This window comes from Cylas formicarius, unplaced genomic scaffold, assembly GCF_029955315.1.
Source record: "Cylas formicarius isolate icCylForm1 unplaced genomic scaffold, icCylForm1.1 PGA_scaffold_2__14_contigs__length_35257938, whole genome shotgun sequence".
NCBI classification, from domain to species: Eukaryota; Metazoa; Arthropoda; class Insecta; order Coleoptera; family Brentidae; genus Cylas; species Cylas formicarius.
In genome coordinates this window covers 17,881,142-17,897,659 of record NW_026844319.1, presented here as the reverse complement: position 1 = coordinate 17,897,659, position 16,518 = coordinate 17,881,142, and the positions used below count along the sequence as shown (strand labels likewise).

General features: G+C 37.3%; 2 protein-coding genes across 2 annotated transcripts; one reads left to right on the top strand and one right to left on the bottom strand.

The window, feature by feature from the left end:
- Nucleotides 1-2,833: 2,833 nt before the first annotated feature.
- Nucleotides 2,834-3,820, bottom strand: LOC132698632 (uncharacterized). Its single transcript, XM_060664825.1, has one exon. It carries the CDS (start codon nt 3,818-3,820, stop codon nt 2,834-2,836), a length of 987 nt encoding a protein of 328 aa, XP_060520808.1.
- Nucleotides 3,821-8,164: 4,344 nt separating this feature from the next.
- On the top strand, nt 8,165-16,496 carry LOC132698139 (ATP-dependent translocase ABCB1-like). The gene is made up of 22 exons (XM_060664045.1): nt 8,165-8,241; nt 8,373-8,421; nt 9,017-9,068; nt 9,129-9,419; nt 9,473-9,573; nt 9,629-9,800; nt 11,235-11,359; nt 11,413-11,602; nt 11,655-11,879; nt 12,468-12,593; nt 12,687-12,918; nt 12,978-13,120; nt 13,568-13,822; nt 13,875-14,045; nt 14,128-14,232; nt 14,291-14,452; nt 14,502-14,705; nt 14,917-15,158; nt 15,230-15,389; nt 15,608-16,006; nt 16,054-16,200; nt 16,254-16,496. Exons 2-22 carry the CDS (start codon nt 8,378-8,380, stop codon nt 16,446-16,448), a joined length of 3,741 nt encoding a protein of 1,246 aa, XP_060520028.1. The 5' UTR covers nt 8,165-8,241; nt 8,373-8,377; the 3' UTR covers nt 16,449-16,496.
- Nucleotides 16,497-16,518: the final 22 nt, after the last annotated feature.

The following is a 16,518-nucleotide window of genomic DNA, read 5'->3' as shown; positions in this document are numbered from 1 at the left end:
AATAAATGTATTTGTTTTTTCAATAATACAAGCGTTTCCTCAATCACTTAATATTTATTGAATTTTTCTTTTCTATAAATGGACTGTATCTCACTTTGCGGCGACGTCGCGACCCATGCCGTGAACGTCTACCCCGTAACGCTACAAAATTGTTACTAGCCTAGCAGAAACGTAGACGTTGCCGGTTTGGCGTACAACGCCCTGTTGTCACATTGACTGAAATGTCCGGCATGTTTAAGATACACAAAATTAAAAAGCAATTCACATAATTTTGAACTCAACATACCCCCAGCCTTGAAAGAACCCTCTTTCAAAAAAAAAACAACAAAACAAACATTTCTTGAAAATCAATTTGTCTTAGACAACCTTTGAAACCACTTGAACTGAGTTTTTTTCTCACCCACTTTCGTGAAACAATGGACACAATTTTGCGAATGAACGTTTGATGACACCTTCACTCGTTTTTACATCAGCCACCCGACTAATGTTGTCCTTTCCTGGGTATAACTGAACGATGCGTCCCATTTTCCAACACAAGGGAGGCACATTTTCTTCTTTCACGAGCATCAATGTCCCTTCCTGCAGAGTGTCCCCGCCAGCCTTCCATTTGACGCGCCTCTGAAGTTCAGCGATGTATTCCAGTGACCAACGAGACCAAAAACCTTGTTGGTATTGTTGAATACGTTGATAGCTAGCAAGCATATTTTCAGGTTGCTCGAGCAATCGTGGGTCCGGTAATGAGGTTGCCCTTCTTCCGATCAGGAAATGGGATGGGGTTAAAACGTCCAAGTCAGAAGGATCAGAGGACATTGGACTGAGAGGACGTGAAATTAAAATGGCCTCTATTTGACACAACAAAGCTCTTTTTAAATGGTATTTTACACTTTTTACCCCTGACTCCCATAAACCCCCAAAATGAGGCGAATATGCCGGAATAAAAGACCAATTAACACCTTCTGTCGCAATCAATGTCTTTAAACTGATATGATTATTACGCAAAAATTTTCCCAACTCTCTCAGTTCTGTCTGAGCACCCACAAAATTTTTACCATTGTCTGAAAACATTTTTTCTGGTTTGCCCCTCCTAGACACGAATCTCCTGAAAGTTGCAACAAATGCTTGCGTAGACAGACTTGTTACAGCCTCTAAATGTATTGCACGTGTGCAAAAACAAATAAATAAACAAACATACCCCTTGTACAAACGCGTGCCCCGTCCCAAAGCTATTTTAAAATTGAACGGCCCTGTATAATCAACCCCTGTGGTATTGAATGGAAATTGTGGGATCACTCGTGCCTTAGGTAGGTTTCCCATCTGTATTTCAAAGGACCTAGGTTGAACCTTCGAACACACAACACATTCATGCACCATCTTTCTCACAACATTTCTGCCCTTTAGTGGCCAATAAATTTCCCTTAATGAACTGAGCACTAATTGAGGGCCTGCATGCAGTAGTCTCAAATGTTCTGCCTTAACAATCAATTTTGTACATGGATGGTTTGGGTCTAACACAATTGGGAAGTTTTTGTCATATTTAAATTCTGTAAGCGCTAGTTTTCCGCCTACTCTGATTAATTCGTCGGCGTCTAGAAACGGATTTAAATTTGACAACCAACCCTTTTTTTTCTTCTCACCGGTCTCCAAGATTTTCTGCTCATTTTCGAAACATTCATCTTGTGAGAACTTTATTAACATTTTTTCAGACTCTTGGAGTTCCTTCACTGTCAAATTCTTTGATTCGTGACTATCCAATTTTCTGCAACGTGCCGTAAACCTTAAGCAATATGCAAATACACGTTTCAATTTTGTCCAACTGGAATATCTGGAAAAAATCTCTAGACTATTCTTCTCTGTATTCAAAAAGGCTTTTACTCGCTTCCTCCTTTCTGGAAGTTCCTCTAAAGGTACATTAACACCCTGATTTGGAAAGAAATCTTGTGACAACCATTGTGGACCTTCAAACCACAATTTATTTCCACACAACTTGGAAGGAAAAAGTCCCCGGGATACTAAGTCTGCGGGGTTTTCTTCTGACCGCACATAATGCCAATTGTCTTGATCCGTCATAGACTGAATTTGAGATACTCTATTTGCGACAAACGCTTGGAATTGATTTGCTGGTGATTTTATCCAATTTAATGTTACTGTAGAATCGCTCCACAAAAACAGTTTCCTGAAATTTAACGTCATGGAAGTTTGTACTTCTTTTATCAACCTTGAAAGTAATAATACACCTGACAATTCCAATTTCGGTATAGTTAGTGCCTTTATCGGGGCAACTTTACTTTTTGCACACAATAAGCGAACGACTACACTTCCATCCTTCGTGACAATTCTGACATAGACACATGCTCCAAACGCTTCTTGTGCAGCATCACAAAATCCATGAAGTTCGATGTCCTCTGAATTGTTGCTACCTACATGTCTTGGAATATGCAGCATATTTAATTTCACCATTTCTTGCTTAAATTGTTTCCACTCTTGGGCAATATTGGTCGGTACTTCATCGTCCCAATCCAACTTGAGAATCCACAATCTTTGTAAAATAATTTTGGGAATGACTAACCCAAGTGGATCGAACAGCTGGGCAATTTCTGACAGAATCTTCCGTTTTGTGGTACTTGAATTACTTGTAAATTCCCTCACCCTGTAGGTAAAGATATTTGCCTGACAGTCCCAATACAATCCCAAAGTTTTGTGTTGATGCTCTCCTAGATTAAGAGTTTGTAATTCTGCCTTGGGCCTTACTCCAAATTGTTCCAAGAACTCTTTCTTGTTCGAACTGAACTTTCTGAGCTAAAACCCACCAGATTTTAAAACCTCACAAACACCCTTACAATATCTGAAGTGCCTCTTGAATCGACGAGGCCCCTGATATCAAATCGTCAACGTAGAAATCCTTGCCAATTACCTTTGAAATCTGCGTTTGTTCGCAATTTTTTGCCAGTTCTTGCAAACACCTTACCGCTAAAAATGGACTTGAGGTTAATCCAAACGTCACCGTGTTTAAATTGTAGACCTTGACTTCTTCTGCTGGATTTTCTCTCCACAGTATCCTTTGTAAATAGCGTTGATCTTCCCTAACCCATACTTGTCGGTACATTTTGGCGATATCTGCGCAGAATGCTACTTCATGTTGTCTAAACCTCAACAAAATTGAAATGATATCCTCTTGAATTCTTGGCCCCGAAAATTGCAAATCGTTAAGTGACACACCCGAGTCTGATTGTGCAGAGCCGTCATACACAACCCTTAACCTTGTTGTAGAACTTCCTTCATTTTTCACAGCATGATGTGGTAAGTAATAACACCTTTCATTCGTGATGTCCTCACTTACTTGAGTCATGTGACCTACTTGTTCATACTCTCTCATGTATTCACAATAATCTATATGTAGTTGCTTGTCCCTGGCAAATTTCCTCTCCAAAGAGTAAAATCTCCTCAATGCCATCTCTCGAGAATCTCCCAACTTTTCAATACTCATTTTCAATGGGATTTCAACAATAAATCGACCATCCTGATCACGTCTTGTTGTTGACATAAACAAATTTTCACAATCAACTTCATCCCGTGTCATTCCCTCGATTTGACTTCCACCTGGCTCTTCTAGTTCCCAAAACTTGGCCAGTTGGTCTTGTACCTCTGTACCGATACTTAGGTTGCACACCGTTTTCTTAGGTTTGACTCGAGATCCTTGTCCACTGATGTAGCCCGCTACTACCCATCCTAACCAAGTGTTTTGTAAGACAGGTTTGTTTTCCCCTAATTCGATTCTTCCTACTCTTATGAGTTTCCAGAACACACCTGCACCAATTAACATATCCACTTCATCAGGCAAATGAAATTCACTGTTTGCTAGACAAATATTTCCTGGAATATTTATTGGCCCTAACTCAATTTCACACAAAGGAATCTCATCACTAATTTTTGGAATGATTAAACAACTGATAGGAATTTTGAAATCACCTTTCTGAGAACTGATTTCTACTTCACACCGTTTCGAAATCTTTTCAGTGTTTTGACCAATCCCAACCACACACACATTCGCATCTTTTGTTTTTAACTGAAGTCTGTCACACATTTTTTCAGTGATAAAATTGCTCATTGAAGCTGAATCTAACAAAACCTTGCAATGATGCACATTGCCACTCACATCTTTTATTTTGACAATCGCTGTAGAAAGTAACACCTGACCTTGAGTCCCACAATTTCTACTGGATAGCGCCACAGAGGTTTTACTTCCTTCCTTTGAAGACGCTTCTACAGCCTTTTGTACGTCAGCAATTGGGGCACTTTCAACACTGCCATGTTCAGTTTGGCGTTGGTTATAAAAATGTAATAGAACATTATGCCCTAAACCACACTGCGAACATTTTTTCCCTTGACAATTAAAACTAAAATGCTTGTTTGCATAATTTGTTTCGTTTTATTTGCGCAATTCTCTGGCTGGTTGTTAGCTCCAAAAATTTCTTACATTCGCTGATGTCATGACCGCTTTTACAAATAACACACTTGCTTTTTTCAACCCCAGCAACAAAAACCCTTTGTTTTTGCCCGGTAAAATTTTCCTTCAATTTTGTCCGGGAATTGTTTTCCAAGGTCTCTAACAAGTCTGCACGGCTTTTTAGAAATTGCTTAAAATCTTTTAACTCAGGCATCTCTGTTTTTATTTTAAAAGATTCCCACTCCTTTATGTTACGCGATCAAGTTTAGTGCCTAAATGATACAAAATTAACGTGTCCCAAAATTTAACAGGTTCTCCCAAATTTTCCAAGGCTCGTAAGTTCCTGTCTACGTTATCAATTAAATTTCTCAAACTAGAAGAAGATTCATATTTTATGGGCTGTATATCGTAAATCCCCGTAATATGATTCTGCACCAAAATACGCTTGTTGTCATATCTTTTGCACAAAATGTCCCACGCGATCTCATAATTTAAAGCGCTAAATTCTAATGACTGAATTACCTCCTTTGCTGGAGCCTCAAGTGATGCACGCAAATAGTGAAACTTTTGAATGTCGCCAATCGACTTATTCTTGTGAATTAAACTATCAAACGTGTCTCTAAATTCCAACCACTTTGAGTAGTTTCCAGCAAACGTTGGTAAGTTTATTAAAGGTAATCGTACACCCATCGTTTCATTAGAATTTGACCGTAAATTTTCCTGAAAAATGACAGAGTTGGAATCCGAATGCGTAATATTTTGCAAACACTCATTTTTGTTGTTCGTATCATTAAAATCACCCAAAATATTTTTTGCCTTTGCGACAATATTGTAAAATTCTGTTTGGAAAATTGCCCTTTCATTAAATTGGCTCTCTAAATCTGTTTCCGAACATAATGACTCAATTTCACTTTGATATTGTTCAAAAATATCTAATAACTCGATTATTTTCTCTGTTCTAAATTGCAATTGCATAAACACTTCTTTTTCCGAAGATGCGCTTTCAGTTTGCACATATCCAACAAAGATTTGAAAAGGATCGACTTACAGGTTAACGGCGACTTTTTTTCTAAGTCCGGCCCTTACTGTCTCGTCCTCCGTCGCGTCGTAGCAACGCTGCGTGATCGTACGGCCCGCACGTGCAATTTCCAACGCCGCGCCGCGCTCGCCGATAAACTCCACGGCACCGCAACGACGACCTTCAAACAATGCTTTGTGCACCGCGCCGCTCCGCCTTGTCACAGCTGCGCTTTTTTGCTTGCCGGCGTTCGTTTACGGACTCGTAAACGTTTCCCTCACAATTTTCACACAATTTTCTTTGCGAATACAGACGATCCAACAATCTGTACTTCGCAATTTGCTCGTTTTTCACTTTTGCGGAACACTCGATAATTCTCGCAATTGAAAACTCTCCACTCGATGGATCACAATCCCGTTCGATGGACCACTATGTTTCTTCAATAATACAAGCGTTTCCTCAATCACTTAATATTTATTGAATTTTTCTTTTCTATAAATGGACTGTATCTCACTTTGCGGCGACGTCGCGACCCATGCCGTGAACGTCTACCCCGTAACGCTACAAAATTGTTACTAGCCTAGCAGAAACGTAGACCTTGCCGGTTTGGCGTACAACGCCCTGTTGTCACATTGACTGAAATGTCCGGCATGTTTAAGATACACAAAATTAAAAAGAAATTCACATAATTTTGAACTCAACAGTATTAATCATTGAGTCATATTTATTATTCGCATCCTACTTGTAAAAGTTTGCAAACATACAGAATATCTTTAAGCAGTTGTTTATTCTATATACGACTTAAACTCTTTTGATCGCCTCAATCATAGTTTACTGCTAGGCATTCGAACTATCTTGCTTGTAAAAGTAAATAGAAATCTTTCAAAGCCCATTCCTACAACCTGTGGGGTATCTCAAGGATCAACATTAGGACCATTATTATCTTCCCTCTTTACTAGATAAATTCATAAATGTTGCTGACATGTATATAAACACATGGACAGCGTAAATACTAATAGAAAATTGAGAATTCTATAAATGTGAGAGTAAATCTTAACACCTTGCTAGTCTTGAAGGTGAAGATGTTCAACATTTATTTTCAAACGCTTGTTTTAACTCTCTTACTAGTTACCAATGTAATAAACAGACCCTAATAGACAATTACAATTCTGGAAGAAAATAACATGCGAAATTCTTGTGTCAGATTGAAGTTATTCGGTCATATGTAAGGGAATAGCATTAAATAAACTGAGTAAGAATGAACAAAAAACGTGTATTGCATAGCTATGCACTTGTAAGGATTAAGTCAATATACCGCCTTATCAACGTTACATTGCATCGTACATAGTTTAGAGTTATTTGTATGTCATATGTATAAAGTGTTCGAAAAATAGAGTGACATATTTTACAAAGTGATTTCTTGTTAAAAAAGTATGAAAAAACAGTTTTACTAGGTTCGGTTGAAATTTGGAAATGTTATTTGTTGTATTCAGATTCTTATTAAGCTCTAATATAAAAAATGTTTTTTTTTTGTTTTTTATAATAAGGAATTGCCCTCCAAATATCTTCGCATATTTTTCGAACACTCAGTGTCAGTGTATGTGTTATTTATGGTTTATTGAGCCTAGCTGGATATTTAAAGTTTAAAAGTTATACGCATATCTGTAGGATATTACTTGCATTTTATGTAGTGTTAATTAAATGTATATTTCTTCCCGCTTGAGACAGGAGATCGAACTTCCGTTTCAATATTTGCAAAGTTTACTTTAAGATAAGATTTAGAATTAGCTCATATTAAAGTGTGTGTTTTTTTTTATAAAATCTTAAGAGATTTTTGAAAAATATATTTAGTTTGGCGGTGTATGGAATGTATACATATTTTGTTTCAGGGTTATAATACTAAACTATTAGAAAAAGATACTCAGTTGCCAGGAGGGCAAAAACATAGAAGAGCAATCGCCAGAACCTTGGTGAGGAATCCCAAAGTTTTGCTGTTGGTCGAAGCTACGTCAGCACTAGACACGGAAAGTGAAAAGGTGTGTATTCATATTTAGAGAAGAATATGAAAATAAATTTTTGCGATTGTTTCGTAGATCGTGCAAGAAGCATTGTATAATGCAAAACAAGGTAGGACTTGTATCACTATTGTTCACGGTCTAAGTACGATACAGGACGCCGACGTCATTTGCGTACTCAACGGCGGAAGAATCGCTGAAAAAGGAACTCATAGTGAAATAATTGCCTTTACTATCAGCTCCATACGATTCAGTCCGGATAAGATATTTCTAGTTAGGTTGATTTGTGATTTTAGTGAATTTTCCACTATTGACTTTAATGCATTGAACAAAAATATAAAGTTTAAAATATGAAAATGGACGAAAAATATTTTTGTATGTGTATTTTTCTAGACATAATGATGAATGTCCCAAATTATAAAATTGAATTTTATTTATTATTTCCCTTTCCCTATTGAAAATTGTAGCAATAGTTACCTTTTTTACATTAAAATTATGAGTATAAGATACAAGCGCGGTTGAGCTACTAACCACTAACCACATATTTCGAGGAATATCGCAATTTATTAAAAATATTACATCTAGTTTGTTATTACCTTGTTTAACTACGCACCTGACCAGACACTTATAGACAACATTATCATGATGTTGTTCTAAATTTATCAATAATTATCCATCCATGCGTATGACGATGTATCTTGGGTTTAAATCATCTAATGATCCATTTATTGAAATAATATAACGCAGTTCAGTATGTTCTTGAGGTAAGCAATAAAATTTATTCCTTACTTAATTGTGAGGAAAATGATAACGGCCACGGAAATAGTAGAATTTAGTAGATAAAGTAGAATTCCGAAACATTTTCGAGCTAATGTATCTTTTTTTTTTATTACAGGGAACATGGGAAAGAAGGATAGAAATAAAAAAGGAGCGTCAATAAATAAGTAAATAATTTATTTAATTTTAGTTAGTACTACTTGCTTTAACTTTTAGTAAACCAGAACTTGAAATTTTCAAATGAAATGGTTCTGTGCAAATAACTTTACTCAAAAATAATAAAATATATTTCATCTTGAATTATTTAAATGTAAATTTTACACAAACAAAAATAAATACCAAAAATCCAGTGCCGAAAAGCAAAAATTGATTTATTACAAGTTATTTTTCTTATTCTCCAATTTAACCTAATTAAAAGGTTTCCAGATTTATAGTTCTCCAGTACAAAAATATAAACTTGTATTTCATTGTGCATTACAAATCCTTGCCGATTTATTTTACAGTTTCTTGCTGATTCATAGCTTTCAGTTTTTTTCAACTGTTAAGACAGGTTATAAGTTCCTCCGGTTTATTTATTTTATTATATAATTTGATTTGACTTTAACAAGATCTCTTTCAAAATGGCACAGTTCTCGACAAATTCCGAACTAAGCATTGAAAGTGGTCAGTATATCCTCAATATAACATCCCAAAACCCTTTGTTAATGTTGTCTATAGACGCGCCATATTACAGCCAATTGAAACCAAAATATTTCCTCCTAGGTCCTTCGTACAGCAAAATGAGAAAATTAAGACTCCGTCCTATATACAAATGGTGAGTTGAACTAATTTAAAAAATTACTTTTGAATTAACAACGAAGCTAAACGTTTTCAGCTCAAGTTCTCAACCAAAGGCGATAGATTTCTGATGCTGCTAGGCACTGCAGCCGCTCTAGCTTCTGGAGCTGTTGATCCACTCAACCGACTTTTCTTCGGAGAACTCACTCAGAGCGTCATCGATTATGCCCGTAACTGCTCCGTCAACGCGCAAGTATGTTCAGACTCAACTGACGCGTTTATGGATGCGATTGCTGAGTTCGCCTACAAGAATGCTCTCATTGGAGTTGCCTCTCTCATTCTTTTGTATGTCGCGTCAGAAACATTCAACTACACCGCTATCCGACAGGTCAGCTATTATTCCACTACTCGTGTTATTCACGTAACTTTTAAAATCTGCAGGTGTTTAAAGTAAGATCGCTGTACTTGAAAAGCCTGTTGAATAAAGACATATCGTGGTATGATGTAAACACCTCAGGAGATTTTGCTAGCAGGATGGGAGAGTAAGATAACAATGTAATATTACTATTCATCCCTTAAGTGCCCAGTCTGTCGTAGCGATTTATCGAAATTCGAAGAGGGAATCGGCGAAAGGATTCCCCTCTTCCTAGCACTACAGGGGAGCTTTATATCGTCCTTGGTCCTCGCCATTGTTAAAGGGTGGGAACTGGCTCTGATTTGTGTGGTATCGCTTCCCATTTCAATAACTTCCACAGCAATTATATCGTTTGTAAGTATGTTGTTGCCGAACCTAGGGTCTGAAAACGATCTAGGGTGCAGACCCTAGATCGTTTTCAGCAATTCGTGTGGGATTGGTTTTATGTTTAACGATGGACGACTTATTGAAATATTGTTTAACAATTTTTACGACTATGCCACAGTTTTTCAAATTGGAAAAAAATTAAACCGTTGTCGCTTTCTAATGCTCAAATTTGTAAATAAAATTGTTTACTAAACTAGAAAAAAAAAAGGTAATTATTATTCCAGGATTCGAGAACCTTGATTGAATGACTCATCTCCACGTACATGCGTCATTTTAGAAAAAGATCACAATCAGTGAGCTACTAAAACCAGTGTGGCCAATTTAATTCGATAAGATATCAATATTAGTAATAAAATTGACAATCTCCTAAAAAATATTTATTTATACATGGTTTGCCTGATATTTCTGAGGGAATACTTAGTTTACAAGTGGCAAAGTTTTATTTCAGATTTAGTTTTTTTTTCATACTTTCCGAAATAAAGCCGATGTTTAAACGGAAATCGATGCCCGAGGTTTCTTGAAATTATAAATTTGAATCTGTTCTTAATTTCCCTCTTACTTATAGGGGGCGATACCCGTATGTGCTTTCTCACGTTGAAAGGTTCATGACTTATTGTACAACCCTGTATTACATTTTTGGTAAAAAAAAAATGAATGTCTCAATCATTTCTATATGAAAGTTGTACTCTTGTTAGAAGTCGCTTGAAGCAACCGTTTACGTTTGGTTCGGAATAATTGATGCATGTAATTTTAAAAAAGCGAAACAATTATATTAAAAAGAAGAGGATCATGTACAATAGTAAGTTTATTTTTCAATGTGTTTTGTTTCTGCTTTCATATAAAAAAATAGAATCACTAATATGATTTTGATCTAGAGTTAGTATGTAATCTCACTATTGTTGATTACTTGAAGAATTCGATCAACAATCAACTTTTGACTTAAACGGATTATGAATTGTGGCATTTATAATACGAAATCTCTAAAGAGTATTAAATCAAATTTTGTACGGTTGCTAAGTCTGCAACTTAATTTTGAATCTTCTTCATTTTTCAGTTCTTGGGTTCTGGTAATTTGACTACAAAATTTGTAAATCTGAAAATTCAATCAAGACTTGACAGATTGCCTTTTACTTTAAAAATCAAAAACCTATGTTTGACTTCAACTGACTTCGGAGAGTGCCATTTTCTATACGTGGACACAACGTTCTCACTTTTAAGACTTGAAAGATAAAAGGGTGGTTAAAGTGACGTTTTTTGTGAATATTTTCGAAACCTCTACAGACAGTTAATCAAATTTTTTAGGGTTGCTTCAACTTGTACTAAAACTTAATATTGCATTTAATTCAATAGCACCATTACTAGTTCATAAGAACGTATCAACCAGCGCAATGTACATTTCAGTTTATTACCAAACTCTCTAAAAAGGAGCTGGACGCCTATGGTGCGGCGGCTGCCGTTGCTGAAGAGGTGCTTTCCTCTATTCGAACAGTGGTCGCATTCGGTGGACAAAACAAAGAAAAGGAACGGTAATGATCAATGGAATCTCTCACGCCGTATTGCTGAACCACTCGTGTTTTAGCTACGACAGCAAACTTATCACTGCCAGGAAATGCAGCGACAAGAAGACATTTTTACAGGCCAACTTCTACGGAATATATTGGTTTTTTATTTTGTCCAGTTACGGTCTCGCATTTTGGTACGGCATCAAACTGATGCTCAGCCAACGGGACTGGGACGATCCCGTTTACACCCCTGGAAATATGGTTACCGTGAGTAAGTCTTCTTCAAGTTTCGAATTTTGGTGAAATTTTTCATTTTCAGGTGTTTTTCAGCGTCATGACAGGTAGTCAAAACTTTGCTATTGCGGCGCCGTTCATCGAATTGTTCGCTGTTGCCAAATCGGCCGGTGGTAAGATATTCCACATCATTGAGTCGAAACCAGTGGTCAATTTATCGAAGGGCAGCGGCGAAAAGGGCGATGGTGTTCAGGGAAACATCAAATTTTCAGACGTCAATTTCAGTTATCCTTCAAGAAATGACGTACCAGTAAGTATCCAAATCAGGTTCATACCCCATGATCGAGGATCGATAGTTTTTTGTTTTTGAAAATTTCTTGGATTTTCGAGCACCCCTGTATTGAACTTAAATATTGTGAACGATTCAACGTGGCTGTTTTCACTAACATTATATGACAACACTGTTAGATTCGCTATTAATTACTTATTTATTTATTATTCATTTTTTTAAATTCAAAAAATTTTTCAATATTCAAAACAGAAAATTTGGGATTCAAGTGATCTCTCCCATTAGGGTTATAAATAAAGCAAATGCAACAATTCCCTACTTTTCTAAATTACATTTAGTCGACACACTCAAGCAGAATCCATAGACAAAATTATAGTAATGAAGATGACTTCTTCTTCATCATGTGAGTTTTATTATAAATGTATAAATTAAATTCGTTACCAAAGAATATACTTATGTTTTTATATTCTTTAACAGCAACTATCAATTCCTAAAGTCAATGTGGTCAATCGAAACTAGCCGATGTCTGTCATGGTTAAATCGCCTTAAATTTAAGCCCGTGGTAGTTTAATTTGAAAGTGTTATGAAAAACGGTTTTTGTTTTACTAGATCTTGCAAGGACTTAATTTGGAAATAACGGCAGGAGAAACGGTCGCCCTCGTTGGAAGTTCTGGATGCGGAAAATCGACCGTATTACAATTGATCCAAAGATTTTACGACCCGAATGGAGGAAAGGTAAATCTTTCAAAACAATAACTTTTACAAAACAGATACATGAACACAATGCGGAAAATCAATCATGAATCAAAGTTTGTTATATTGTCATAGGTTTTTGTTGACGGAGTAGACATCAGAGATCTAGATCTATCTTGGTACAGATCTTTCATTGGGGTTGTAGGTCAAGAGCCGATACTTTTCGACAATACCATCGAGGAGAACATCAAGTACGGATACCCAAATGCGACTTTCGAAGATGTCGTCGCGGCTGCAAAAAAATCGAACGCTGATAATTTTATCAACATGCTTCCCAATGCGTATAAAACCATCGTAGGTGAAAGAGGTGAAATTTTATAATCGTTGAAAGAGTCAATGTTTGACAAATTATTGGTGACGTTTAAGGTGCTCAGTTATCTGGTGGGCAAAAACAACGGATAGCAATCGCTAGAGCTTTGGTTAGAAACCCTGCGCTACTCTTGTTGGATGAAGCTACGTCAGCGTTAGACACCAACAGCGAAGCGAAAGTTCAATCTGCATTGGACTCGGTGAGACAGGTGACACAGAAATTGCAACACTTTCATCCTAGCGAATACAGGTATTATAAATTTTCGGAAATAATTGGGATAATGTATTTAATAACTTTAATGCATTAATAAATATTTAATAGTGCTGTAAAGTTTCTAGTAACTGATGTATGCTCCATGCAGGTTTGCAAAATTCTCCATCTCTTCGGGGGACTCTTATATGACCCCAATGACCTCACAAATCCACAAAAAAAAAAGATCACACTGTTGTAGACCTACTATTCAACCCTCTTGCAGCAGACATTGTTAAACAACGTTTTCGATGCCCCCTCCCCAAATTATCGAAAAACTGTTCATTTTGCGAAAATGAAAAAACTGTCTAGAATGTAAAGAGGTGCAATTTCTATAGCGCACAGCATAATTCAGCATTGTAGAATGGTATATATTTGGCGACTGTGAAAATTTTAGGCAAGCAAACAATGTACGACCATAATAGTCGCTCACAGATTGTCGACGATAAAAGGTGCTAACAAAATCGTAGTTCTATCCAAAGGCTCTGTGGTAGAACAAGGGACACACGAAGAACTAATGGCTCTCAAAGGGGAATATCATGCTTTGGTAACCACCCAAGCCAAGTCGGAAGAATTATTAGAAAAAAATTACCAGCGGGAAAGTACCGAAGTTGAAGACGAGGACAGCAACATTAAACTTGTGAAAGAAGAGGTGTGAAAATAAATTTTGCCAAATAAACAAATTACTAATTGTGTCGTTTAAGCTGACCGATGTGGATCAGGATGTAGACATTTTCGTAAAAAAAGCATCGATCTGGTCTATAGTCAAAATGAACGCTCCTGAATGGTTTTATCTGATCGTGGGAAGCATAGGTGCGGCTTTGATGGGCTGTTCGATGCCTATTTTTGCAGTTATATTTGGTAGCATACTGCAGGTGAGTAATAGTTAGATTGGTTATGTTCAATCATAACACCATTTGCCTAATACTATTTCTTTAAGTAACTCTATCTTTCCAGGTTCTTGAAAACACGGACGCAGACTACGTGAGATCAGAAACAAATAAATACTGCCTTTATTTCGTCGGCGCCGGTGGCTTGGCAGCCGTTTCCACATTTTTACAAGTAAGTTTCGTAACATGTCTCTAGCGTAATGGAAGTTAAATGCTAGGATACGTTTCAGATGTACATGTTCGGAGTAGCGGGTCAAAAGCTTACGCTAAGACTTAGAAGTCAGATGTTCGAAGCCATGCTGCGTCAAGAAATGGGTTACTTTGATCGCAAAACAAACGGAGTTGGTGCGCTCTGCGCTCAGCTTTCCGGTGAAGCAGCTCATGTTCAAGGGGTACGTCGTCCTCTCAACCGAACATGGTGTAATGATATGCTGTTTTCAGGCCACTGGGTTACGGGTTTCCTCCATCATGAATTCAATGACCGGCCTCGTACTCGCCGTGGTTTTGTCTGTGTACTACCAATGGAAATTGGGTCTTGTGGCGCTGGGTTTCTTCCCGGTAATGATAGGCGCTATGTTTCTTCAACGGCAAATGTCATTCGGAGAGAACGAGGAATACCGCATCTCTTTGCAGAAGTCGACTAAGGTAAAGGAACCGCAAAATGTTTTGGATTCTTCGGGGTGCTAGCAGCTATACGTGTATGAAATATCTGTGTATTTTTTTGCAGACGGCGTTGTTTTACATCAATGAAAATTCTTACAACTGAGAAAGTATCTTTAATTCCTCGCTACCTTTTTTTAAATTTGTACACGTGAATCTATAATTTCTACAGCCTATGTACTTCTTATTTGTGAAGGTTGCTGTAGAGGCGGTGGGGAACATTCGAACAGTGGCCTCCCTTGGGTGCGAGGAGGTGTTTTATCAGATCTATGTAGAGGAACTGCTTCCGCATATCAAAAGAAGTATCAAAGGTACGCACGGACGAGCATTCATTCTTGGATTATCCAAAGGGTTATCTTTCTTCGCGTACGCTACTTGTATGTACTATGGAGGGTATTTAATTAAAGGCAAAGAAGTGGAGTATGGCGACGTGTATAAGTAAGTTTACAAAAGCAATGCCACTTTCCAACGGGAGCGCTATCTACATTATAAATTTATTCATCTATTAGAGTATGCCAGGCCTTGATAATGGGTACCAATTCCATCGCTAATTCGTTGGCATTTACGCCCAATATGGACAAAGGACTCAGAGCTGCCAAAAACATCATGAATCTCCTTAACCGCGTTCCAAAAATAAAAGACAATCCCGAGGCCGTAGACAAAACTTCGGTGAGTGTTCCGAGAAAAATTTAACGTATCTGATTCAAAATGGTCACTAAAAACTTCTCAGAGATGTAGTAAACATGTTTATGTTCAAGTAAATAAAAGCTAATACATAATAAAATTTCAAGGAGGGAAAACATAGTGTCTTTAAAATTGAAAGGATATCAAGAATATTTCGTAAAAAATAGCAAAATCCTTTAGTAACATCCCCAATTTCAATGTAGGCTAATGGCAATGTCGAGTATTCCAACATATCCTTCTCATACCCGACAAGAGAGGACGCAACCATTTTGAATGGGTTAGAATTAAATGTTCTCCAAGGCAAAACAGTAGCCCTGGTAGGATCTAGCGGCTGTGGCAAATCTACTATCGTCCAGCTATTGGAAAGGTTTTACGATCCGACCTCTGGAAAAGTCTCTTTGGACGGCGACGACCTCAAAAAAATTACGCTCTCCTCTTTACGGTCCCATTTGGGCATCGTATCTCAGGAACCGAATTTATTTAGCAAAACTATAGGAGACAATATAGCTTACGGTGACAACTCCAGGGAAATTGATGAAGGCGAAATCATCGAAGCCGCCAAGAAAGCAAATATTCACAACTTCATTTCATCACTGCCATTAGTAAGTCTCTATTATCTGTTATGAAAAATCTAAAGATTTGTTTTTAGGGTTATAACACCAAACTAGGGGAAAAAGGAACTCAATTATCAGGAGGCCAGAAACAGAGGATAGCAATTGCCAGAGCCCTGGTGAGGAATCCTAAAGTTTTGCTGTTAGACGAGGCAACATCCGCTCTCGACACCGAAAGCGAAAAGGTAGAAAACGTTTACAAACCTTCAGGGTGAAACATTTTTCGCTGGCTTTGTAGGTTGTTCAGGAAGCACTGGACAACGCAAAACAAGGAAGAACTTGCATCACCATTGCTCACAGATTGAGCACGATTCAGGACGCGGACTTGATATGCGTCATAGATGGCGGAAAGGTGGCAGAAAAAGGGACACACCACGATTTACTAGAGAAGAGGGGTTTGTATTTTAAATTGCACACTCTTCAGCATAAATAACTGTTCCTCTCTTAAGAACTAAATTTCCCTATTTTGTGTATAAGGTGTCAAAATTATGTAGTGAAGATAT